This window comes from Monodon monoceros, unplaced genomic scaffold (assembly GCF_005190385.1).
Source record: "Monodon monoceros isolate NGI ecotype Baffin Bay Population unplaced genomic scaffold, NGI_Narwhal_1 Super_Scaffold_21, whole genome shotgun sequence".
Classification (NCBI taxonomy): domain Eukaryota; kingdom Metazoa; phylum Chordata; class Mammalia; order Artiodactyla; family Monodontidae; genus Monodon; species Monodon monoceros.
The window spans coordinates 83,390,203-83,416,345 of NW_021703778.1; the positions used below are offsets into that span (position 1 = coordinate 83,390,203).

A 26,143-nucleotide genomic window follows, 5' to 3' on the forward strand; every position below is an offset into this window, starting at 1 on the left:
ATGTATTTTGGAAACTGTTAATCTAAATTATATATACCTACAAAAATCCAGAGTCTGATTACTCAGCAGCTTCTCTCCTGCCACTAGTAGCCTCCTAACTATTACCTGCCTTTCATTCCCCCTAACCCCCAGTCTGTCTTAAAAGGAGCGCTCTTTTTCAAACACAAGTTCAAAATCCTCTAGTAGCTCGTCATCTCACTTGGAGCGAAGCCAGGGTCCTAAGTCATATCTTAGCTGGTCCTGTTACCTTTCTGCCCTCATCACCATTCTCCCCGGCACTCACTGCTCTAGCCACGTTAGCCCCCTTGCTGTTCCACAGACACATCCAGCATGCTCCAAGCTCAGTGTCCTTGTGCTTGCTCTTTCCTTTACCTGGAACTCTCTTCCCTCAGGCATCAGTATAGTTTGTTGCATCAGGTCCTCCAGGTCTCTGTTCAAATGTCGGTTGGTATATGTTATGAACCAACCAAATTTTTCTCTTCTTCAAAGGTGTCAGTAAGAATCACAAGTAATTTGGCTCTATAACTGTTAAATTATCCAATTTAAAACCAAATGGAAAACATAGGAGTGTTAATCAGATTTTGTGTGTATGTGTGAGAGAGAGAGAGAGAGAAAGGGAGACAGGGAGGGAGAGAGGGAGAGAAGTGGGGGAAGGGAGGGCGAGGAGGGGAGGGAGGGAGAGAGAAAATGAGCTGGCTTTCTGCTGAAACAGTAATTTATATTTTAACAAACCTCGTCAGAGTTACAGCTCAGCACCTTTGACATGCTCCCTCATTTCTTTTCATAGTCTTTGTATTTAGAGGATGAGGAATAAGATAAAGGGAAAGGCACCATCAAAAAGCACTGATGTTGAGGGGAAGAATGGAATTTTCTCTTTCCTCGGTTCCTATGTAAAGGGTCTACTGCTTTTAAACAAAAATATAAGTAACAGTTTATAACTTTAATCGTGTGTGCAAAATGTTTAAACCTATAGCTAGTTACCATCCGGTATGAACCTTAGCTTTGAGTAACTGTTAGTAAAAATAATATTGAGTGCATACTGAGCTTTAGAGTTGCATGCTGTTGAGATGAGGGATGTGGCAGTAACATCTCACTAAGAGTAAAGGACTCTAGGGAATGGAACTGAGTTAGTGTTCCAGAGGCAGTGTGGTCTAGTGGCTGCATGCAGGGGCTTTGGAGTTGAGCTGCGTCTTGAATCCTGTTCTTCCATGTTTTTCCTTGGCAAGTTATTTAATCTTCCTGTGCTTCACTTTCCTTACATTAAAATGGAGATAATACAGTACCTGCTTCTGGATTGTTTTGAGGATTGAATGAGATGATACATGTAAAGTGCTTAGAAGAGCGTCTGGGTTATAATCATTCAATAAAGTTTAGCCAGTTATTTTGGGAAAGAGATTGTTAGGCTGTGATAACTTCAAGTGGCTTATTATTACAACTTTGGTTTGTTTAGCACATTAATATATACAGATGTAAGTATCTACATGCAAAGTGTGGTGTCAAGAACTGTGGAATTACAGATAGGATTAAGATATACCTGTGGTCAAGGAGTTTATAATCTAGTCTGAGAGAAAGACATACCCACATAACTAATAAAAAGCAGTGCCTTAGGAAAGATACCAGCAAAGTTTTAGGAACTTATAGAAGAAAGACTGATTTATGTCAACAGGGATGTATGTTACAAATGCCTTCATATATGATAGCATTTGGACTGGGCTTTAAAGGGGGAGTAAGATTCTTGACAGATGGAAGTGAGATTAATCTCTAATCTATCACCAGTGTTTAAATTGGGAAGTGTTGATTACAAAGAAATCAGCTTTCTTGGGAAGTCCAAAAGAAGGACGGGACTATGGCAGAGATGTAAAAGGATTTTAATGAATTAGTAGGGTTTTTTAATTGGTGGAATGTGGAAACAGGTCAAAGATGACTCCAAACTCTCTGACTTGGAGGACTGTGGTGGGGGTTAGGTATATGACGCTATCCAACAGGATAAGGATCACGGAAGAAGAATTTTCTTGGGAAGAACAGACTCTGGCCCTGTTGTATTTGAAATGCTGGTTAGGGAGGTCCTGGTGGTTCCTATTTAACTTATAGTTAGGTATGTGCAGTTCAGGTTAGAAGTCAGTGAATTTCAAATAGAGATGATTGTTGTAGCTGTGGAAATATATAAGATTGTCAGGGGAAAGAAAAATTAGGAAAAAGATGTTCAGGGATAAAGCCTTGTAGAATGCTCAGAGTTAAAAGACAGAAGGAAGAAGAACCAGAAAAACAGGTTTGAGAAAGAGTGAGAAAAATGGAACGTAATGTCACAAAAGGTGAGGATAGAATTTTGAGGAAGAGGATGTGGTCTTTGGTAACAAATGCTGCTTTGCTCTAGAATAGAGCAAAGAATCAGAGTTAGATTTGGCAGTTGCAAGGTTTTATGTGATCTTGGCAGTAGCAGTTTCAAGAGAGTGGGTAGGGCGGAGGCCAGATTATAATGATTTGGGAAGTAATGAGGAAGAAAGGGGAGTGATGGTATCTTAGAAGCCAGTTAGGGGACAGGTTTTGTTAGTTTGCCTGTTTTTTCTTCCTTTTATATAGAGGAGATTTTTAACTTCTTTTGGGGAGTTAGGGAAAAGAGTCAGGGGTCAAGTCAAGGAGGAACTTGAAAGATGCAAGGGGAAAGTAATAGAGCAAAATCCTTGAGGAATTAATCCTGAGATGGGATTATGAGAAGAGGTGGTTGGTAAGCCTTCGGTGGGAGTAAGGATGCCTGCTGCCTCCTCTCATGTGGCTTAGAAGTTTATATTGGAAAGCATCTTCTCAGGGAAGTAGCAGGAAAGCTTTTCTGCTAGAGTGAGAGAGTTGAGATTAGAGGCTAGGTCTGCTGAAGGTTGGGTGGTATCCACGGGAGAATGAGGGTAACAATCAATCAGGCATAAAAGAATTGCTGAATAGTACTGACAGTGCAGCCAAGAGGGGAAAATCATCATTCTTTACTGACAGGCTGAAATGAGGAGAGGAGTGATAGACTACTTATCTTATGTAAGGGTCATTGTTAGATTCATTAGGAATGAGGAGAGGTACAGAGTTTTGAAATTTCAGAGGTAGAATGGTTCTTTGGAGCTGTATCTGAGGGATACTGCACGGCCATGTACTGCTCCTGCTGTTATGATGTCTGTTTTCCACAAGAAGAGGATGTTGTTGTTGTTATAGGTTTATTATTAGAAATTTTGAAAATATGTGGAGTTGGCCATAATAGTAAAACTAATGTTCTTGTTTGTTTTTAGTGGTCACTGCAGCTTCTTTTCACACTAAAGACTCTACTAACAGAAAACCCTTAACCAAAGGTCAGCCCTGTTTGACATCCTTTAATTCTTTGGACATTACTTCCTCTAAAGCGAAAAAAGGAAAAGAAAAGGAAATTGCAAAACTAAAACGGCCCACAGCACTTAAAAAGGTAAAACAAAACCTGGGGATATTTATTTTACAGTATAAAAAAGGGTTTAAATCGTTTTGCAAAAGTAGTTGTAGCGTTTTGGCCAACTGATTATTGTGAAAAGTTCTTAGACATGCATGTTTATGATGACTAGTTAATTTAAGGTTGGGGATCTCAGCATCATGACTATCTTTCTGTGTTGACCAAGGCCCTGGGGAATGAGTTCTGTCTATAAGTTTAAAAGTTAAACATTTAGGTATCCAAAAACTTAAGACCCTAGGTATCAGAAGCCTGGGATTCTAGTACTAACTTCAGTACTTATTGTGTAGTTTTAGCAAAACTTTCTTATCCTCATCTTCTTTATCTATAAGTTGGGTATAATATCTGCTCTGTTTAACTCAGTACTGTTATTAGGAGGAGTGAATGAGATGATCTATGACCAAATAAATCTAACATAACTATGTGACCTGGTTTCCAAAGGTTTTATTTTATCCATTTTGGGGGAAACCCTAGTTTGTCTACTAGGATTTAAAGAATGAAGCAGATGTGGTTTGATAGCTGTAGTATTATATTGCCTTCCTTTATTTTGGATATAATACTTCTTTCAACTGCAGTGCCTAAAATTACATTCACCTTTTTGCCAGTCAGTTTCTACATAGCCAACCAAAATCCTTACATCCATTTTTTAAGTGAACACTACTATTCCTGTGTAATAGTGACCATTTTAATCATTCAGTACATACTTAAAGAGTAATTAGTAATTAAAGACTGGTAATGACTTTTAGGTTATTTTGAAAGAAAGAGAGGAAAAGAAGGGCCGTTTAACTGTGGACCACAGTCTTTTGGGATCTGAGGAACCAATAGAAATGCACTTAGATTTTATTGATGATTTGCCGCAGGAGATTGTTTCCCAAGAAGGTAAGATCACCTCTTTCCCCCTTCTTCTTATAAGATGGTCTGAAGTATTTTAATTAGTAGGTGACAACATATCACTAGTTATTCTCCTAAATATGCTCCATATTTTATCTAAATTTTTTAATCTTTGAGAGTGGTTTCTTTTGAAGATGCTTCTGTAGAGAGATATTTAAAGGGCAGGGAGGCAGGTGTTACATAGTAGGTCTATGGCATTTTTGAAGCTTAAATCCTGAATTTGTTGTAAACCCTCATAATTATGATCTTACTAATGCATCCTCTGTAACTGTCACAGTTCCTTTCATCTTGCCTTCTTTTATATCTAGAACACAATTGACTTTCTTTGCAGGACTACAGTTGACCCTTGAACAACGCAGGTTTGAACTGCACAGGTACACTTGTACACAGATGTTCTTCAATAGTAAATACTGCAGTACTACTCAGCCATGATTGGTTGAATCCACAGATAGTGGAGGAACTATGATACAGAGGGCGGACTATAAATTATATGAGGTTTAAATCCCCATATTGTACAAGGGTCACCTGTATATTTTATTGAATAGCTTTTGTTGATTTTCTTCCTTGCTTTTGTGAAATTAATACATATGCCACAATGAGTAGAGAATTGCAAAGCTTGTTGTAGTGTAGAGTCCAGTTGGTCAGTAAGATTCAGTCCCGTACAATGGGTAGCCAGCACATGATTTCAGATGGGACCTCAGCAAAACTGCAGATGCCTCCTAAAATTTATACTACTGTGGAAGAAAGATTTTAAGAGAAACCTGACTAGGTCCCTATTTCTCCTGGTATTTATTCTTCAACTTTTGGCAAAACATTTAAATCTGATATACACATAGATTTAGTAGCAGTGTTCCCTTGTGTTTAGAAAATAAGTTTACTTCTTCTAAGAATTGTTCCAATATGTTTGGTTAGGGTTCCCCTTTACTCTCAATTAAGTATCGTTGCCTTTGTATTTAGGTGTATCTGTTTATGCATTCCTTCAACAAGTGTGTGTTGAACATCCATCATATGTACTTCAGTAAGTGGGGTAGGGATGGGAAGGTCAGGAAATGTCATAAAGATATATAGTGGACTGGCCCTGTTACAAAAAGTTTACAATCCAGTAGAGAGATAAGATATATGTGTAACTTTGCAGATTAATGGACTGGACAAATACTAACTCATTTCCTGAGTTTTAGGGCTGTTTAGAAAAGAAGCAGTAACTAAAGGTGGCAGTTGAGTCAAGAGGTGGCATCTGCAAACGTGGCTGCCTGAGCACAGGAGCAAAGACCAAATGAAAGAGAAACGGGTGGTGCCTGGAGAACTGGGAGTGGTGTGGAGAGAATGAGTGAGGTAGAATTCATCATTGCCAGCAGCAATGGGAATTTTTAGACAGTTAAAAAAATTATTTCTAAGAAATAGGTGGAAAAATAGAGATGAAGGAGATGGGTAATATGATCTGGAAAGAGTGCAGAAGAGGATACGTCTTTTGTTCTTCAGTTTAGATCCCCTGGGAATACATGTTTTAGATAACTTGGCCTTCTTGCATCTCTTCTGTGGAGACTTGTAGGCTATGCTTGATGTTTTTCAGAGTATATTTTAAGACATAATAGGAAAATTTGATTTTTGTAGTATATGAGAAATGTTTGTGATACGAACAATGCCCAACTTGGTAGCTTCTGGAGAATTTGGAAGTGATAACAAAAGGTAACTGCCATTCTAAATTATGTTGAAGAGTATAGAGCTTTTCAGCATTCAGAATTTCTGAATTCTTTCCCCTCACCCCACGTCTCCACAGATGCTGGACTGAGCATGCCCAGTGATGCATCCCTCTCTCCAGCAAGTCAGAACTCTCCGTACTGTATGACACCTGTGTCACAAGGCTCTCCGGCTAGTTCTGGGATAGGCAGTCCAATGGCATCTTCGACGATAACCAAAATCCACAGCAAAAGATTTAGAGAGTAAGTTTTAGTCTCATTATTGAGGTTGAATAGCTTAGGTATCCTGACTGTAGTTCTGAATATAATATTGTCATTCTTTCTTGGTGGGTTGAACAGATAGAATACCAAAGATCTTTAAGTTCTGTCAGATTTTGTTTAACAACGGGTTTTATTATATGGAAAGTATTTGCCTTCCGTCAGCTGTCAGTGTTCATGTAAAAGTGATTTGACAGTAAATACATTCTTTTTATATCAGCTAGTGTTTATACCCATGAAATTTTACCTCTTACAGCTTATGTATTATACAGAATGTCATACTGTGACATTTTTCCTCTCCAAATGCTTTTGCTTTTTTGTTTATATTATTGGCCCTTCAAAAAAAACCTCTCTAACCAATTAATAACAAGTTTCTAAGATCCTCCTACATGTAGTGAACCTGTTACATAAACCTATTTGGTTTTTTTTGTTGTTCTTTTTTTTCTTTTTTCTTTTTTGCGGTACGCGGGCCTCTCACTGTTGTGGCCTCTCCCGTTGCGGAGCACAGGCTCCGGACGCGCAGGCTCAGTGGCCATGGCTCATGGGCCCAGCCGCTCCGCGGCATGTGGGATCTTCCCAGTCTGGGGCACGAACCCATGTCCCCTGCATCGGCAGGCGGACTCTCAACCACTGTGCCACCAGGGAAGCCCTAAACCTATTTGTTTTTAAGCATATATTTCTAAGTTTGAAAATGCCCATCTGTGAATAACCTTGAACTGACAGTTATTGCTGTGAAGGATTTTAGAATGTAAACATTTGTGTAGGTAAATTAATTTTACCTTTGAAATTAAGTTTACCTATGAAAGAATCCCAGGGTGAAGGTAAAATGTGTGTGAATCCAAACCACATTGGTTTGTTCTGTTCCTTTGTTGTTTTTGAGCAAATACTTGTTGCCTAGGTTTGGGAAGTTAATTAAATATCACATGTGTGACAAAGGAAATACTTGGAGAATAAAATCTTACATATGTGTGAAATAAACAGCTTGGAAGAAAAGCAGAGTGAAGAAAATTGCGTTTTTGATGTTTTATTCTTCAATTGCATTCTTTAATTTTCTATACTTTATGATAACCTTTCCTCAGCCTGTCCAGTTATATCTTCTGTTCTGAAGTAATGTCATACTTGCACTTATTTAAACACTTTTCACATAAACGTTAAAAAAATTTCCAAAGCAGAACATTTTTTTTCACTAAAGGAAGGCAGGCCTAGATTTTCCCACCATATAATGTATCAGTAATTTAGAACTGGTAATTTGCTGGCCCGGCATTCCTAGATTAGAAATTTTACCAATTTTCCTTGTTAAGTACCTGCTTATGGTAGAGAGAGATTATGGATGAAAACTAGCAAAGTGGAATATGTAAGGAGTTTACTTAAACTAGAATGACTTCCTTATCCTTGAAATTAAGTACTATAGTGACCTCACACTACTTGCTTTCTGGTTTTTGCGTTGTAGCCATATATGATATGATCTCACAAAGAGCCTCATTCAGTTACTTTGCCTGATACAAAGCCATATGACTTTTACCTCAAGACCTCTTTGGTTTTGGCTTCAGTTTAACTACTGAATTCATCCGCTGTAACCATAGATTTTCAGAGGTAGAGGGACCATTGAGGCTGTCATCCGTAACTCCTTATTTTTATGGTTGAGGAAGCCAGTGCTGGAGACTGTGATTTATCCAAGCATGGAGGATGAATGGTTGGTATTAGGGCATTCAGTTAGCTTTTATGAAATTAATTTGTTTCTTATTAGAAGCATCTTTAGTATTCATTGGAATGAAATAACTTTATACATTATCTCCTTACCAAAAACATTATACCTGTTTATCTAATAGCAGGTTAACATTTGATTTATATCCTTAGGAATTTAATAATTGGGTGTTTGATTAGTACTTCCCCGAGGTTAATCTGTCCTTTGCATAAAAGCCGATCTGTTGTAATTCAGGAAAACTCTTCTGTTTTTCTAATTGACTGAAGGATTTAGGAGATTTTTCAAGACTTGATTTTTTAATGAAAACCTGTTTACTGGATGTATTTTTTTCCTAAAATAATTTTATAATTACCTACTTTTGGGTTCCTTTACAGGTACTGTAATCAGGTTCTTTGTAAAGAGATTGATGAATGTGTGACTCTTCTTCTTCAAGAGCTTGTCAGCTTCCAGGAACGCATCTACCAAAAGGATCCTGTAAGAGCAAAAGCGAGGCGACGGCTGGTCATGGGTCTAAGAGAGGTTACGAAACATATGAAGTTAAACAAGATCAAATGTGTTATAATTTCTCCAAATTGTGAAAAAATCCAGTCCAAAGGTATGAACATTTTACTTTTGAAGTGTTTTGATATTTATGTAGTATAATTGTAGAATATGCAGTGAATTTTAAAGTGGAAGCCATATGTCTTCTTTAGCAGAGTTTAGGTGTAAAACATAATACTGAACATGAAGAAAGAAAATGAAATGTTTCAGCACCGGAGGTAGAGTAATAAAATTGAGATCAGATTGTAAAGAAAATTCCCATTTATGAACACTAGTGAAGGATTTAGTTGGGGCCAACCAAGTGTCCGCTGTGTTGTGATCAGAGTGGGAACTACTAAGCAGGCATTTCTTTACCTCTGCAAATATATTCTACTTTATTTTTTTTAACATCTTTATTGGAGTATAATTGCTTTACAATGATGTGTTAGTTTCTGCTTTATAACAAAGTGAATCAGCTATACATACACATATATCCCCATATCTCCTCCCTCTTCTGTCTCCCTCCTACCCCTCTAGGTGGTCACAAAGCACTGAGCTGATCTCCCTGTGCTATGTGGCTGCTTCCCAGTAGCTATCTGTTTTACATTTGGTAGTATATATAAGTCCATGCCACTCTCTCATTTCATCCCAGCTTACCCTTCCCCATCCCCATCCCCATGTCCTCAAGTCCATTCTCTACGTCTGCGTCTTTATTCCTCTCCTGCCCCTGTTCTTCATAACAATTTTTTGGTTTTTGTTTTGGATTCCATATATATATATATGTGTTAGCATACAGTATTTGTTTTTCTCTTTCTGACTTACTTCACTCTGTATGACAGACTCTAGGGCCGTTCACCTCACTACAAATAACTCAATTTTGTTTCTTTTTATGGCTCAGTAATATTCCATTGTATATATGAGCCACATCTTCATTGTCCATTCATCTGTCGATGGACACTTAGGTTGCTTCCATGCTGACTATTGTAAATAGAGCTGCAGTGAACATTGTGGTACATGACTCTTTTTGAATTATGGTTTTCTCAGGGTATATGCCCAGTAGTGGGATACCAGGGTTGTATGGTAGTTCTATTTTTAGTTTTTTAAGGCGTCCGTACTGTTCTGCATAATGACTGTATCAATTTACATTCCCACTGACAGTGCAAGAGGGTTCCCTTTTCTCCACACCCTCTCCAGCGTTTATTGTTTGTAGATTTTTTGATGATGGCCATTCTGACTGGTATGACGTGATACCTCATTGTAGTTTTGATTTGCATTTCTCTAATGATTAGTGATATTGAGCATCCTTTCATGCATTTGTTGGCAACCTGTATATCTTTGGAGAAATGTCTATTTAGGTCTTCTGCCCATTTTTGTATTGGGTTGTTTGTTTTTTTGATATTGAGCTGCATGAGCTGCTTGTAATTTTGGAGATTAATCCTTTGTCAGTTGCTTCATTTGCAAATATTTTCTCCCATTCTGAGGGTTGTCTTTTCATCTTGTTTATGGTTTCCTTTGCTGTGCAAAAGCTTTTAAGTTTCATTAGGTCCCATTTGTTTATTTTTGTTTTTACTTCCATTACTCTAGATGGTGGGTCAAAAAGGATCTTACTGTGATGTATATCATAGAGTGTTCTGCCTATGTTTTCCTCTAAGAGTTTTATAGTGTCTGGCCTTACATTTAGGTCTTTAATCCATTTTGAGTTTATTTTTGTGTATGGTGTTAGGGAGTGTTCTAATTTCTTTCTTTTACATGTAGCTAGCTGTCCAGTTTTCCCAGCACCACTTATTGAAGAGGCTGTCTTTTCTCCATTGTATATTCTTGCCTCCTTTATCAAAGATAAGGTAACCATATGTGCATGGGTTTATCACTGGGATTTCTTTCCTGTTCCATTGATCTATCTTTCTGTTTTTGTGCCAGTACAATACTGTCTTGATTACTGTAGCTTTGTAGTGTAGTCTGAAGTCAGGGAGCCTGCTTCCTCCAGCTCCGTTTTTCTTTCTGAAGATTGCTTTGGCTCTTCGGGGTCTTTTGTGTTTCCATACAAATTGTGAAATTTTTTGTTCTAGTTCTGTGAAAAATGCCAGTGGTAGTTTGATAGGGATTGCACTGAATCCGTAGATTGCTTTTGGTCATATAGTCATTTTGACAGTGTTGATTCTTCCAATCTGAGAATGTGGCATATCTCTCCATCTGTTTGTATCATCTCTAATTTCTTTCATCAGTGTCTTATAGTTTTCTGCATACAGGTCTTTTGTCTCCTTAGGTAGGTTTATTCCTAGGTGTTTTTTTCTTTTTGTTGCAGTGGTAAATGGGAGTGTTTCCTTAATTTCTCTCAGATTTTTCATCATTAGTGTATGGGAATGCAAGAGATTTCTGTGCATTAATTTTGTATCCTGCTACTTTACCAAATTCATTGATTAGCTCTGGTAGTTTTCTGGTAGCATCTTTAGGGTTCTCTATGTATAGTATCATGTCATCTGCAGACAGTGACAGTTTTACTTCTTCTTTTCCAATTTGGGTACCTTTTATTTCTTTTTCTTCTCTGATTGTTGTGGCTAAAACTTCCAAAACTCTGTTGAATAATAATGGTGATAGTGGGTAACCTTGTCTTGTTCCTGGACTTAGAGGAAATGGTTTCAGTTTTTCACCATTGAGAGTGATGTTGGCTTTGGGTTTGTCATATATGTTGAGGTAAGTTCCCTCTATGCCTCCTTTCTGGAGGGTTTTTATCATAAATGGGTGTTGAATTTTGTCAAAAGCTTTCTCTGCATCTATTGAGATGATCATATGGTTTTTCTCCTTCAATTTGTTAATATGGTGTATCACATTCATTGATTTGCATATACTGAAGAATCCTTGCATTCCTGGGATAAACCCCACATGATCGTGATGTATGATCCTTTTAATGTGCTGTTGGATTCTGTTTGCTAGTATTTTGTTGAGGATTTTTGCATCTATATTTATTGGTGGTATTGGCCTGTAATTTTCTTTCTTTGTGACAACTTTGTCTGGTTTTGGTATCAGGTTGATGGTGGCCTTGTAGAATGAGTTTGGGAGTGTTCCTCCCTCTGCTATATTTTGGAAGACTTGGAGAAGCATAGGTGTTAGCTCTTCTCTAAATGTTTGATAGAATTCACCTGTGAAGCCCTCTGGTCCTGGGCTTTTGTTTGTTGGAAGACTTTTAATCACAGTTTCAATTTCAGTGCTTGTGATTGGTCTGTTCGTATTTTCTATTTCTTCCTGGTGCAGTCTCAGAAGGTTGTGTCTTGCTAAGAATTTGTCCATTTCTTCCAGGTTGTCCATTTTATTGGCATAGAGTTGCTTGTAGTAATCTCTCAAGATCCTTTGTATTTCTGCAGTGTCAGTTGTTACTTCTCCTTTTTCATTTCTAATCCTATTGATCTGAGTCTTCTCCCTTTTTTTTTTTTTTTGATGAATCTGGCTAATGGTTTATCAAATTGGTTTATCTTCTCAGAGAACCAGCTTTTAGTTTTATTGATCTTTGCTGTTGTTTCCTTCATTTCTTTTTCATTTATTTCTGATCTGATCTTTATGATTTCTTTCCTTCTGCTAACTTTGGGAGTGTTTTGTTCTTCTTTCTCTAATTGCTTTAGGTGTAAGGTTAGGTTGTTTATTTGAGATGTTTCTTCTTTCTTGAGGTACGATTGTATTGCTATAAACTTCCCTCTTAGAACTGCTTTTGCTGCATCCCATAGGTTTTGGGTCGTCATGTTTTCATTGTCATTTGTTTCTAGGTGTTTTTTGATTTCCTCTTTGATTTCTTCAGTGATCTCTTGGTTATTAAGTAGTGTATTATTTAACCTCCATGTGTTTGTATTTTTTTTACAGATTTTTTCCTGTAATTGATATCTAGTCTCATAGCGTTGTGGTCAGAAAAGATACTTGATACGATTTCAGTTTTCTTAAATTTATCAAGCCTTCATTTGTGGCCCAAGATATGATCTATCCTGGAGCATGTTCCATGAGCCCTTGAGAAGAAAGTTTATTCTCTTGTTTTTGGAGAGAATGTCCTATAGATATCAATTAAGTCCATCTTGTTTAATGTATCCTTTAAAGCTTGTGTTTCCTTATTTATTTTCATTTTGGATGATCTGTCCATTGGTGAAAGTGGGGTGTTAAATTCCCCTACTGTGATTGTGTTACTGTAGATTTCCCCTTTTATGGCTGTTAGTATTTGCCTTATGTATTGAGGTGCCCCTGTGTTGGGTGCATAAATATTTACAATTGTTATAGCTTCTTCTTGGATTGATCCCTTGATCGTTATGTGGTGTCCTTCTTTGTCTCTTGTAATAGTCTTTATTTTAAAGTCTGTTTTGTCTGATATGAGAATCGCTACTCCAGCTTTCTTTTGATTTCCATTTGCATGGAATATCTTTTTTCCATCCCCTCACTTTCGGTCTGTATGTGTCCCTAGGTCTGAAGTGGGTCTATGGTAGACAGCATGTATATGGGTCTTGGTTTTTGTGTCCATTCAGCCATTCTTTGTCTTTTGGTTGGAGCATTTGATTGGAGCATTTAATCCATTTACATTTAAGTAAATGGTTGGAGCATTTAATCCATTTACATTTAAGGTAGTTATTGATATGTATGTTCGTATTACCATTTTCTTAATTGTTTTGGGTTTGTTATTGTAAGTGTTTTCCTTCTCTTGTGTTTCCTGCCTGAGAAGTTCCTTTAGCATTTCTTATAAAGCTGGTTTGGTGGTGCTTTACCAAAGCAAAGAATTTGGTGAATTCTCTTAGCTTTTGCTTGTCTGTAAAGGTTTTAATTTTTCTGTCAAATCTGAAAGAGATCCTTGCTGGGTAGAGTAATCTTGGTTGTAGGTTTTTTCCTTTCATCACCTTAAATATGTCCTGCCACTCCCTTCTGGCTTGCAGAGTTTCTGCTGAAGGATTAGCTGTTAACGTTATGGCGATTCCCTTGTATGTTATTTGTTGCTTTTCCTTTGCTGCTTTCAATATTTTTCTTTGTATTTAATTTTTGATAGTTTGATATGTTTCTTGGTGTGTTTCTCTTTAGATTTATCCTGTATAGGACTCTTGGCGCTTCCTGGACTTGATTAACTATTTCCTTTCCTATATTTGGGAAGTTTTCATCTATGATCTCTTCAAATATTTTCTCAGTCCCTTTCTTTTTCTCTTCTTCTTCTGGGACCCCTATAATTCGAATGTTGGTGTGTTTAATGTTGTCCCAGTGGTCTCTGAGACTGTTGTCAATTCGTTTCATTCTTTATTCTTTATTCTGATCTGCGGTAGTTATTTCCACTATTTTATTCTCCAGGTCACTTATCCGTTCTTCTGCCTTAGTTATTCTGCTATTGATTCCTTCTGGAGAATTTTTAATTTCATTTATTGTGTTGTTCGTCATTGTTTGTTTGCTCTTTAGTTCTTCTAGGTCCTTGTTAAGCATTTCTTGTATTTTCTCCATTCTGTTTCCAAGATTTTGGATTATCTTTACTATCATTACTCTGAATTCTTTTTCAGGTAGACTGCCTATTTCCTCTTCATTTGTTTGGTGGGTTTTTACTTTGCTCCTTCATCTGCTGTGTGTTTTTCTGTCTTCTCATTTTGCTTAACTTACTGTGTTTGGTGTCTCCTTTTCGCAGGCTGCAGGTTCGTAGTTCCTGTTGTTTTTGGTGTCTGCCCCCAGTGGCTACGGTTGGTTCAGTGGGTTGTGTAGGCTTCCTGGTGGAGGAGACTGCTGTCTGTGTTCTAGTGGATGAGGCTAGATCTTGTCTTTCGGTGGGCAGGACCTTGTCTGATGGTGTGTTTTGGGGTGTCTGTGACCTTATTATGATTTTAGGCAGCCTCTTTGTTAATGGGTGGGGTTGTGTTCCTTTCTTGCTAGTTGTTTGGCATAGGGTGTCCAGCACTGTATCTTGCTGGTCATTGAGTGGAGCTGGGTCTTAGCCTTGAGATGGAGATCTCTGGGAGAGCTGCCTTTTTTTTTTTTTTTTTTGTGGTACGTGGGCCTCTCACTGTTGTGGGCTCTCCCGTTGCGGAGCACAGGCTCCGGATGCGCAGGCTCAGCGGCCATGACTCACGGGCCCGGGTGCTCTGCGGCATGCGGGATCCTCCTGGACCGGGTCATGAACCCGCATCCCCTGCATCGGCAGGTGGACTCTCAACCACTGCGCCACCAGAGAAGCCCTCTGGGAGAGCTTTTGCCGTGTGATATTACGTGGAGCCAGGAGGTCTGTGGTGGACCAGTGTCCTGAACTTGGCTCTCCCACCTCAGAGGCACAGGCCTGACACCTGGCTGGAGCACCAAGACCCTGTCTGCCACACAGCTCAGAAGAAAAGGGAGAAAAAAAGAAAGAAAAAAAGAAAGTAAATTTATTAAAATAAAAAATAAGTGTTAAAAATAAGAAAAATTAAAAAGTAATTAAAAAAAGAGAAAGAGTGAAGAGACCAACCAAACGAAAAAACACATCCACTAGTGATAACAAGCACTACAAACTATACTTAAAAAAAAACTAAGAAGAACAGACAAAACTCTAGGACACATGGTAAAAGCAAAGCTATACAGACCAAATCACATGAAGAAGCATATACGTACACACTCACAAAAAGAGAAAAATGAAAAAAAAGTATATATTGTTGCTCCCAAAGTCTACCACCAAAATTTCGGGATGATTCACTGTCTATTCAGGTATTCCAGAGATGCAGGGTACATCAAGTTGATGTGGAGATTTAATCCGCAGCTCCTGAGGCTGCTGGGAGAAATTTCCCTTTCTCTTCTTTTTTCGCACAGCTCCCAGGGTTCAGCTTTGGATTTGGCCCCGCCTCTGAGTGTAGGTCCCCTGAGGACGCCTCTTCCTGCCCAGACAGGACAGGGTTAATGTAGCAGCTGATTGGGGGTTCTGCCTCACTGAGGCCCGGGGTACGGAGGGGTACGGAATGCAGGGCGAGCCTGCGAAGGCAGAGGCTGGCGTGCCATTGCAACAGCATGAGGCGCACTGTGTGTTCTCCTGGGGAAGTTGTCCCTGGACCACGGGACCCTGGCTGTGGCGGGCTGCCCAGGCTCCCGGGAGGGGAGGTGTGGATAGTGACCAGTGCTTGCACACAGGCTTATTGGTGGCTGCGGCAGCAACCTTAGCATCTCATGCCCATCTCTGGTGTCTGTGCTGATAGCCGTGTCTCACGCCCGTTTCTGAAGCTCCTTTAGGTGGTGCTCTGAATCCCTTCTCCTTGCACACCCTGAAATAATGGTCTCTTGACTCTTAGGCAGTTCCACACTTTTTCCCGGACTCCCTCCTAGCTAGCTGTGGCACACTAGCCCCCTTCAGGCTGTGTTTACACAGCCAACCCCAGTCCTCTCCCTGTGATCTGACCTCCAAAGCCCGAGCCTCAGCTCACAGCCCCGCCTGCCCCAGCGGGTGAGCAGACAAGCCTCTCGGGCTGGTGAGTGCTGTGCGGGAGTCTCCTCTGTGCGGGAGTCTCTCCACTTTGCCCTCTGCACCCCTGTTGCTGTGCTCTCCTCCGTGGCTCCAAAACTTCTCCCCCGCCACCCCCCGTCTCCGCCAGTGAAGGGGCTTCCTAGTGTGTGGAAATTTCTCCTCCTTCACAGCTCTCTCCCAGTGGTGCAGGTCCCGTCACTATTCTTTTGTCTCTGTTTTTTGTTCTTTTTTCTTTTGCCCTACCCAGGTTCGTGGGGAGTTTCTTGCCTTTTGGGAGGTCTGAGGTCTTCTGCCCGTGTTCAGTAGGTGTTCTGTAGGAGTTGTTTCCCATGTAGGTGTATTTCTGATGTATCTATGGGGAGGAAGGTGATCTCCACATCTCACTCCTCCACCATCTTGAAGGTCTCCTCTGGTGCACCCTGCCCCCCCAGCTCTTCAGGCAGGCCTGGAGCAGGGGCACTAGCCCCGCAAAGGAGCAAGTGAAAAACCCAGCAGTGGCGACCTGGCAGCTGGTTCCCGGAGGTGCTACCGTGTAGCTGGATGGCTCATTTCTGGCCTATTCTACTTTAAAATTTTTGTATTACCCTCCTTTGATGGCTCTTTTCTCTAAAAAAATTAGGAAAAAGGTACAGTTCTCCTTCTTGGTCTTTGACTGTGGACAGGAGTCAAGTGTAGGCCAAAACGTATTTCTCATTATGGACCCTAGGTTATGTAGGCCCATACAAACATAGTACCGTGCTTTGATTCTGAAGCCAAGGTCATTACGAGTGGTCTTTTAAAGGTCCAGTTAATAGTTTCCACCGTCGATAAAAAGGATAGACTCTGCTAACCAACTTTTTTTGAACGTGTTCCTTAATGATCATGCTACTTTTGAATAAGCTGAATGCTTCCCTGCTTCTCTAGATAAATGAGAGATAAATATCCTCTTTTATGAAGAGGATATGGATTTATGTGAGCATGGTCTGTGGCATTCTTAATAATAAATGGCCCTACTTTCTAATCATCCTAGAAAGTTTACAAATCAATTATTCTAAAAATAAATTATTTTGATAAACATTTCTGTCTTCTAATTGATGTATGGTTGACCTTTCCAAATCATAATTATTTTGAATGAACCTGAAAACATTTGGGCTATGTGACTTTATGATATCAATCAAAATTTTATTTAAAAATGTTTCTATTTTAGGAAGAAATACAATCTAATTTTGAAGGTCTGCTTTCCATTGTCCCCTTATAACTATTTATTTGCCACTATATTTAAAACAATTTCAAAATCAGTTTCCTGTCCTGAACACTTGGGTACTGAATTGGTCATTAGAGGGGTATATTATAAATATATTAAACAACATAATTAATGCTCCTCAAAGAAACACTTTCAAATATTTTTCCTTTTACTATTGGGGCATTCTGATCTTGCCAGAGAGACAAAAATAATTACGTCCATTGTATGAAAGAGAGAAGTTGAAAGACTCTCTCAAACTATGTAGTAATTAATAACAATACCTAAACATCTCCTATAAATCCCAAATTCCAGATCAGTTCTTACATAATGGTTATGATATATGCATTTTTACCATAGTTCACTGAGTTTTTCCAATTGGGAAATCAAACTCTCTCTTATTTAATATAAGCCAACATGATTGTAGAAACAATATGACAGCAGTGACTAATGTCAGAAATGAAAATGGGCTCTCTAGACAGTTATCCTACCCTATTTCAGAAAAAAAAATATAATTTGTAAGTTTTGTATCCTAAAATTAGTGTTCAGGATAGAACATGATGATTGTATGATGCAGCAATATTTTATATTCCACTAAGAAAGAAAAATTCTATCAATCCAAAGATTCCATTGATTGTAAAATGCTACCCTAGTTCAGAGTTGTTAGTATGTGGAAAAAATTTTGCATCTTAAAATCAGTTAAATACAATATTAAAAAAAAAAAGATACATGTCTCTGCCTCTGTTTATGGTGGAGATTTGTCTCTGAGAAACCAGCAGTAACAGAGGCTTTTGTACTATGTCGTGCACCGTTATTTGTCGTTTTTCATGGAGGAGCCATTTCAGGTGATTGGAGTAGACAGAGGCATCAAGTAGCAGTAGCAGGCAGAGGGGAAAAATACCAGTAAAAACAGTAATGTATAATCGGTCTTATTGCATGTGATAGGTTGCTTACTTGAACTGAGAGATTAGATAAAGGAGTCAGCCACTATTAACAATTTTAATTAATTTTAAAAAACGGAAAATGTTTATTATATTGAAATTTGACTCCTGCTATACTAGTCCCTGTGGAGAAACAAAAATACTAGCATTAAAGGAATATAGTATTTAACTGGGAGAAAGAAAATATGTACGTAATATCCAAATATAGTACAAATTCAGATAGGAAGTACAAATTCAGATAGGAAAATGTGGTTAACAGCCTAAGTGCCACAAGCATTCATGGACTCCTTTGCTGCTGTGTTTTATGCTGTCGGGTGCTAAAATAGCTCCATTTAGGAAATAACTAAAAACTTCTATACATGTTGATTTCTCAGGTGGCCTGGATGAGGCTCTCTATAATGTTATAGCCATGGCACGGGAACAAGAAATTCCTTTTGTGTTTGCCCTTGGAAGAAAAGCTCTAGGACGCTGTGTGAACAAGCTGGTTCCTGTTAGTGTGGTGGGAATCTTCAACTACTTTGGTGCTGAGGTAAGACTTAGAAGATGCAGTCCCTCACTGCCCACCCGCCATAGTACATCTTTGGACACGTGCCATTGTTATGTTTGAGCATTTGGAGAAGTGATATGATGACTCTCCAGGAATGAGTGGAAAATTCTTGAGTATTACATTTCCTTTTTTAGTGTTGAAAACATTTGCGTAAGTCAATCCTGTAGCATTGTGAAAAGATTTTAGCTCGTATTTCTGCTACAGTGATTTTTTTTTTTTTCCTGGGTTCAGATATGTACTACTTGACAGTATATGTAACTGCTGGGTAAAGGTATCCAGTATTGTACAAAGTAAAACAAATTTCTTCAGTCTGTATGTTGGGTACATTTTGTGCTGCTAGGAGTCAAGAGAGAAAAGAATCCTTTATTTGGAGAGAATTTTCCTTTGAAAATGAAATTCCTAAACCAATTGAGAGAATAATTCTACACCCATGATATTTGTCTTCCTCTCATAGTCGACTAATACAAACTTTGCCCATAGGAGCTGATAAATGATAAAGTAAATGTTATTTATTTAGAGTAATGCTTATTAACTGATAACATTTTAAGATTGGTGGGGTTTTTTGAACGTGTCGGGTTCTTTTTAGAACATCATTTGACTTGTGGCTTTTACATTGAAACATTTTCAGTTGTACTTGTTTTAAATTGTATACAATCTGTGCATACAATAACTTTTTTATGAAGTTGATTCTAAAGTATTTTGTGACACAACTGATGGACCATTTTCCCTCTTCTCAGCCATACTATTTGTGTATATTTAAGTGTCTATCTTTCCTATCCAGTCACCATATTGAATACCCCCATTCCCCTATCCATTCAGTTCCTCTCCCACTACCCATTAAATTACCTGTCTACCCACCTACTCTTTACGATCATGTAATTAATATTTGTCCTGCCATTAGAAGCCCATGCTTTCCTCAGTTATAGATATCACACTGCTTTGTCATAGTTAATGTGTTTCTTCATGTAACTGTGAATTCCTCAAGGGTAGGACCCTTGTCTTTTTTTTTTTTTGACATCTTTATTGCAGTATAATTAATTTACAGTGGTGTGTTAGTTTCTGTTTTATAACAAAGGGAATCAGTTTTTATCTCCTCCCTCTTGCGTCTCCCTTCCACCCTCCCTATCCCACCCCTCTAGGTGGTCACAAAGCACTGAGCTGATCTCCCTGTGCTATGCAGCTGCTTCCCACTAGCTATCTATTTTACATTTGGTAGAATATATAAGTACATGCCACTCTCTTACTTCGTTCCAGCTTACCCTTCACCCTCCCTGTGTCCTCAAGTCTATTCTCTGCATCTGCATCTTTATTCCTGTCCTGCCCCTAGGTTCTTCATAAACATTTTTTGTTTTTTAGATTCCATATATATGTGTTCACATACTGTATTTATATTGTTCTTTCTGATTTCACTCTGTATGACAGACTCTAGGTCCATCCACCTCACTACAAATAACTCAGTTTCGTTTCTTTTTATGGCTGAGTAATATTCCATTGTATATATCTGCCACATCATCTTTATCCATTCATCTATCGATGGACACTTAGGTTGCTTCCATGTCCTGGCTATTGTAAATAGAGCTGCAGTGAACATTGTGGTACATGACTCTTTGAATTATGGTTTTCTCAGGGTATATGCCCAGTAATGGATTACTGGGTCATATGGTAATTCTATTTTTAGTTTTTTAAGGACCCTCCATACTGTCTCCCTAGTGGCTCTGTCAATTTACATTCCCACCAACAGTGCAAGAGGGTTCCCTTTTCTCCACGCCCTCTCCAGCATTTATTGTTTGTAGATTTTCTTTTTTTTTTTTTTTTTTTTGCGGTATGCGGGCCTCTCTCACTGTTGTGGCCTCTCCCGTTGCGGAGCATGGCCTCCGGACGCGCAGGCTCAGCGGCCATGGCTCACGGGCCTAGCCGCTCCGCGGCATGTGGGATCCTCCCGGACCGGGGCACAAACCCGTGTCCCCTGCATTGGCAGGCGGACTCTCAACCACTGCGCCACCAGGGAAGCCCTGTTTGTAGATTTTTTGATGATGGCCATTCTGACTGGTGTGAGGTGATACCTCATTGTAGTTTTGATTTGCATTTCTCTAATGATTAGTGATGTTGAGCATCCTTTCATTTATTTGTTGGCAATCTGTATATCTTCTTTGGAGAAATGTCTGTTTAGGCCTTCTGCCCATTTTTGGATTGGGTTTTTTGTTTTTTTTGATATTGAACTGCATGAGCTGCTTGTAAATTTTGGAGATGAATCCTTTTCAATTGCTTCATTTGCAAATATTTTCTCCCATTCTGAGGGTTGTCTTTTCTTCTTGTTTATATGGTTTCCTTTGCTGTGGAAAAGCTTTTAAGTTTCATTAGGTCCCATTTGTTTATTTTTGTTTTTATTTCCATTTCTCTAGGAGGTGGGTCAAAAAGAATCTTGCTGTGATGTATGTCATAGAGTGTTCTGCCTATATTTTCCTCTAGGAGTTTTATAGTGTCTGGCCTTACATTTAGCTCTTTAATCTATTTTGAGTTTACTTTTGTGTATGGTGTTAGGGAGTGTTCTAATTTCTTTCTTTTACATGTAGCTAGCTGTCCAGTTTTCCCAGCACCACTTATTGAAGAGGCTGTCTTTTCTCCATTGTATATTCTTGCCTCCCTTATCAAAAATAAGGTGACCATATGTGCGTGGGTTTATGTCTGGGCTTTCTATCCTGTTCCATTGATCTATCTTTCTGTTTTTGTGCCAGTACCATACTGTCTTGATTACTGTAGCTTTGTAGTATAGTCTGAAGTCAGGGAGCCTGATTCCTCCAGCTCCGTTTTTCTTTCTGAAGATTGCTTTGGCTCTTCGGGGTCTTTTGCGTTTCCATACAAATTGTGAAATGTTATGTTCTAGTTCTGTGAAAAATGTCATTGGAAGTTTGATAGGGATTGCATTGAATGTGTAGATTGCTTTGGGTAGTATAGTCATTTTCAGAATGTTGATTCTTCCAATCCAAGAACATGGTATATCTCTCCATCTGTTTGTGTCATCTTTAATTTCTTTCATCAGTGTCTTACAGTTTTCTGCATACAGGTCTTTTGTCTGCTTAGGTAGGTTTATTCCTAGGTGTTTTATTCTTTTTGTTGCAGTGGTAAATAGGAGTGTTTCCTTAATTTCTCTTTCAGCTTTTTCATCATTAGTGTATAGGAATGCAAGAGATTTCTGTGCATTAATTTTGTATCCTGCTGCTTTACCAAATTCATTGATTAGCTCTAGTAGTTTTCTGGTAGCATCTTTAGGGTTCTCTATGTACAGTATCATGTCATCTGCAGACAGTGACAGTTTTATTTCTTCTTTTCCAATTTGGATACCTTTTATTTCTTTTTCTTCTCTGATTGTTATGGCTAAAACTTCCAACAGTATGTTGAATAATAGTGGAGAGAGTGGACAACTTTGTCTTGTTCCTGATCTTAGTGGAAATGGTTTCAGTTTTTCACCATTGAGAGTGATGTTGGCTGTGGGTTTGTCATATATGGCCTTTATTATGTTGAGGAAAGTTCCCTTTATGCTTACTTTCTGGAGGGTTTTTTATCACAAATGGGTGTTGATTTTTGTCGAAAGCTTTTTCTGCATCTATTGAGATGATCATATGGTTTTTCTCCTTCAATTTGTTAATATTGTTCATCACATTGATTGATTTGCATATATTGAAGAATCCTTGCATTCCTGGGATAAGCCCCACATGATCGTGGTGTATGATCCTTTTAATGTGCTGTTGGATTCTGTTTGCTAGAATTTTGTTGAGGATTTTTGCATCTATGTTCATCAGTGATATTGGTCTGTAGTTTTCTTTCTTTGTGACATCTTTGTCTGTTTTGGTATCAGGGTGATGGTGGCCTTGTAGAATGAGTTTGGGAGTGTTCCTCCCTCTGCTATATTTTGGAAGACTTGGAGAAGCATAGGTGTTAGCTCTTCTCTAAATGTTTGATAGAATTCGCCTGTGAAGCCATCTGGTCCTGGGCTTTTGTTTGTTGGAAGATTTTTAATCACAGTTTCAATTTCAGTGCTTGTGATTGGTCTGTTTATATTTTCTGTTTCTTCCTGGTCAGTCTCAGAAGGTTGCGCTTTTCTAAGAATTTGTCCATTTCTTCCAGATTGTCCATTTTATTGGCATAGAGTTGCTTGTAGTAATCTCTCAAGATTCTTTGTATTTCTGCAGTGTCAGTTGTTACTTCTCTTCTCTTTTCAGTTCTAATTCCATTGATTTGAGTCTTCTCCCTTTTTTTTGATGAATCTGGCTAATGGTTTATAAATTTTGTTTATCTTCTCAAAGAACCAGCTTTTAGTTTTATTGATCTTTGCTATTGTTTCCTTCTTTTTTTTTTTCCATTTATTTCTGATCTGATCTTTATGATTTCTTTCCTTTTGCTATCTTTGGGGGTTTTATTGTTCTTTCTCTAATTGCTTTAGATGTAAGGTTAGGTTGTTTATTTGAAATGTGTCTTGTTTCTTGAGGTAGAATTGTATTTCTATAAACTTCTCTCTTAGAACTGCTTTTGCTGCATCCCATAGGTTTTGGGTCGTTGTGTTTTCATTGTCATTTGTTTCTAGGTATCTTTTGATTTCCTCTTTGATTTCCCTTGTCTTTATATCCCTGAAAACCTTTTACATTACTCGAGGATGAGCAGGTAATAAATGTTTCTTTAATTAATTGTATGGTTGATGTATATCTGCCTGTTACGTTAAACTTCATGTGAGAATTTAGGTGCTAAGTAGTTCTGTGATAGAGACACATAATAACAATGTACTCTTTTGTTCACTGTTAGAGTTTATGGAATAGGAATGGAATCGGGGTCAGAAAAGGGGGATATGTTTGTTTTTAATTGTATTGACTTCTTACTGAACTATGTATATTAGGTTATATGTATGATATTATATTATAAAATGTTTGGCAGTTTTGTTTGTACATTGCTTTTCTTGCCTTCTCCATTTTGAGGTAGTAAGTTATTGTTTAAACCAAAACACATTCATAAAACGGAGGTAAAGGAAGTACTGCTATATTGTCCAGAGTGTCTACTCATAGTAATGTAGTGCACCTACCTTATATTTACCATGTAATAATGCTAACCTTTGAATTAAGCTTTCTGTCTTTACCCTGATATTCAAAGCTTTTATTCCCTAATAGCTTTTCTCTTCAATTTTATTTTCTCTTCTTCTTGTGTATTGTTTTATTCCCAACAGTTTCTGTGTTTTATTTATATTGTAAAACCAATGTTAATCTCAAAATCTCAAAATTGCATATCCATAAGCCTATTTTCTTTTTGTTGGCTGCACTTAAGTGCATGGTTTATTGCAAACAAATATTTATGAAGTCTCTTACATGTAACTCATGGGGGCTTTTTTAAATCAGAATCCATCCTCCTTTTTAAAAATAAGTAAATCCTGAATATATTTTTGATACTACTAGCACCCACCCCTTTTCAAAAATCAATACAGTTAGTAGCAGTGTTTATTGTACCTGTATTGTACTTTAAACAGTTTAAACTGCAGCCGGGTAAAGCACATTACTTATGCTTTTCCTGCTTAAGTTTAGTTTTTAGAGATACATTATTCCGTAGTAATATGACACGTTTGCCATGCATTCGTGTTGTTATGGTTTATATTTAAATGACAGTGCCTTGTTAAGAAAAAAAAAATGTGCTGTACTTTTTCTCCATTGTCTGAAAACATAATTTTATATATATAATTAAACATACTCTTCCAGGTGGCCAGGTCATATTTACCATCTAAAATTTTTTACTTAATGTGTGGGTATGTTGCATTCTGATACTAAATCAAGACATTAAACAGGAGTAGAATGTTGTTGAATTGTGATGTAAGAATCACTAAAAGTCATTTGATGTAAGAATCACTAAAAGTCATTCTTTGGTTGTCTTTCTGGTGACTGTGAAAACTTCAGTTTTCTTTAGACATTGCTAGATGTCATAGTTATTGAAGTACAGCTTTAATGCCTAACGAATTTTGCCATTTATTAACACAAATGTGCTCTGTCATTTACAGTTTCATTGGGGTTATTAATTCCATTCATGTTCATTCTCTTTTGCTGATGGAAGAACTTCTGGTTAACTCCACATTCTATTTCCAGGTTCTTTATTCTATTTTTATAATTAGCCTTTCATCATTTTCAAGGCTGCAGCTAGCCATACCATCACTTCTTTTTGGTCTTATTGTAAAGAGTTCTTTCAACAAGCAAACATGATAGGGAACTTTTCATTCCTGTGGAGACTGCCATCTGCTTCTGCATCCTTTGATATCACCCTGCATACACTCATTCCCTTATATTCGAAGCCATATAAGATTCTTCACTGCTCCCCAAACAAGCCTTGAACTTTATTAAGTCTGTACCTTGGTTTATGGTTTTGCATGCTTGGCTAAGAATGTATTGTCTCCACTCCTCAAAACTATACCAGATTTTCAAGGCCTACATCAGGTGTCATATTCCTTTATGAATTCTTCACTGATGCCCAGCAGTTAGATGTTTCCTCCCAAAGCTAAACCACTTTGTACATGTCAAGGCATTTAAGGTATTGTCCCCTGAATCATCGTCTCCTGTCCTCTCCTTTCAGCCATATGGAAGGTTCCTTGAGAGCAGAGGGGTGGTTCCAGTAGTCTTGGTACCCACTATAGTGCCACATGCTAAAGGGTGCAGTTGTTGAATTGATAAACTCTGTAAGAACTTTAATATAGCATATTTAGTGGCTAGTACTGAATCAAGAAGTTGCCTCAGACTTGTGAGAATTAACTAAACAATATATGTAAGTTACAGAGTATTTTGTAAGGTTCTGTGGTTTGCATACCATTTGGATTTTGTGCTGATAGAAAGTGTATCCAGTCCTGAAACAGTAGAGGTATTTATTGCTAATGGTAGTAATAAAGAGTATAACAAAAAATGGACTGGGCAAAATCTCTTTCTTTTTAGAGCCTGTTTAATAAGTTAGTAGAACTCACTGAAGAAGCCAGGAAAGCATATAAAGATATGGTTGCAGCAATGGAACAGGAGCAAGCCGAGGAAGCCTTGAAGAACGTGAAAAAGGTGCCACACCACATGGGGCATTCTCGGAATCCCTCTGCAGCAAGCGCCATTTCTTTCTGCAGTGTTATTTCTGAACCCATCTCTGAAGTCAATGAAAAGGAATATGGTAAGTTATTACATACCATTTTAAATGACTGAAATTTTGAAATAATTTAATGATTAATGTCATTTTAAAAATGACTCTCCATGCTACCTTTTGTTTTTATCTTCTTGATTATTCAAATTTTGCTCACATTTTTGGTTTAAAAATTGTATTACACATGTCCATTGAAAGTTAGAATATTTGGGGCTGAGAGTTTCTGTGAGACCCTGAAATTAGTCACATTTCCAAAATCTTAAAAAGAAAAAAGAAAATCCCAAAGGGATTTAAAAAGCCAAATGTACCATTCTTCTGACCTATCACTAAGTAAATAAATAAATTCTAG

The 26,143-nt window shown here is 38.0% G+C and overlaps 1 protein-coding gene across 2 annotated transcripts in view; it reads left to right on the forward strand.

Moving 5' to 3' along the window:
- SECISBP2L (SECIS binding protein 2 like) overlaps window positions 1–26,143 on the forward strand; it is a 62,696-nt gene that overhangs the window by 25,844 nt on the left and 10,709 nt on the right. For both annotated transcript variants that reach the window (XM_029238160.1, XM_029238159.1), the window contains exons 12-17: window positions 3,270–3,439; window positions 4,204–4,336; window positions 6,126–6,288; window positions 8,383–8,603; window positions 18,482–18,636; window positions 25,605–25,824. In XM_029238160.1, the coding sequence (XP_029093993.1) occupies window positions 3,270–3,439; window positions 4,204–4,336; window positions 6,126–6,288; window positions 8,383–8,603; window positions 18,482–18,636; window positions 25,605–25,824 (1,062 nt within the window). The remainder of the gene's footprint in view (window positions 1–3,269; window positions 3,440–4,203; window positions 4,337–6,125; window positions 6,289–8,382; window positions 8,604–18,481; window positions 18,637–25,604; window positions 25,825–26,143) is intronic.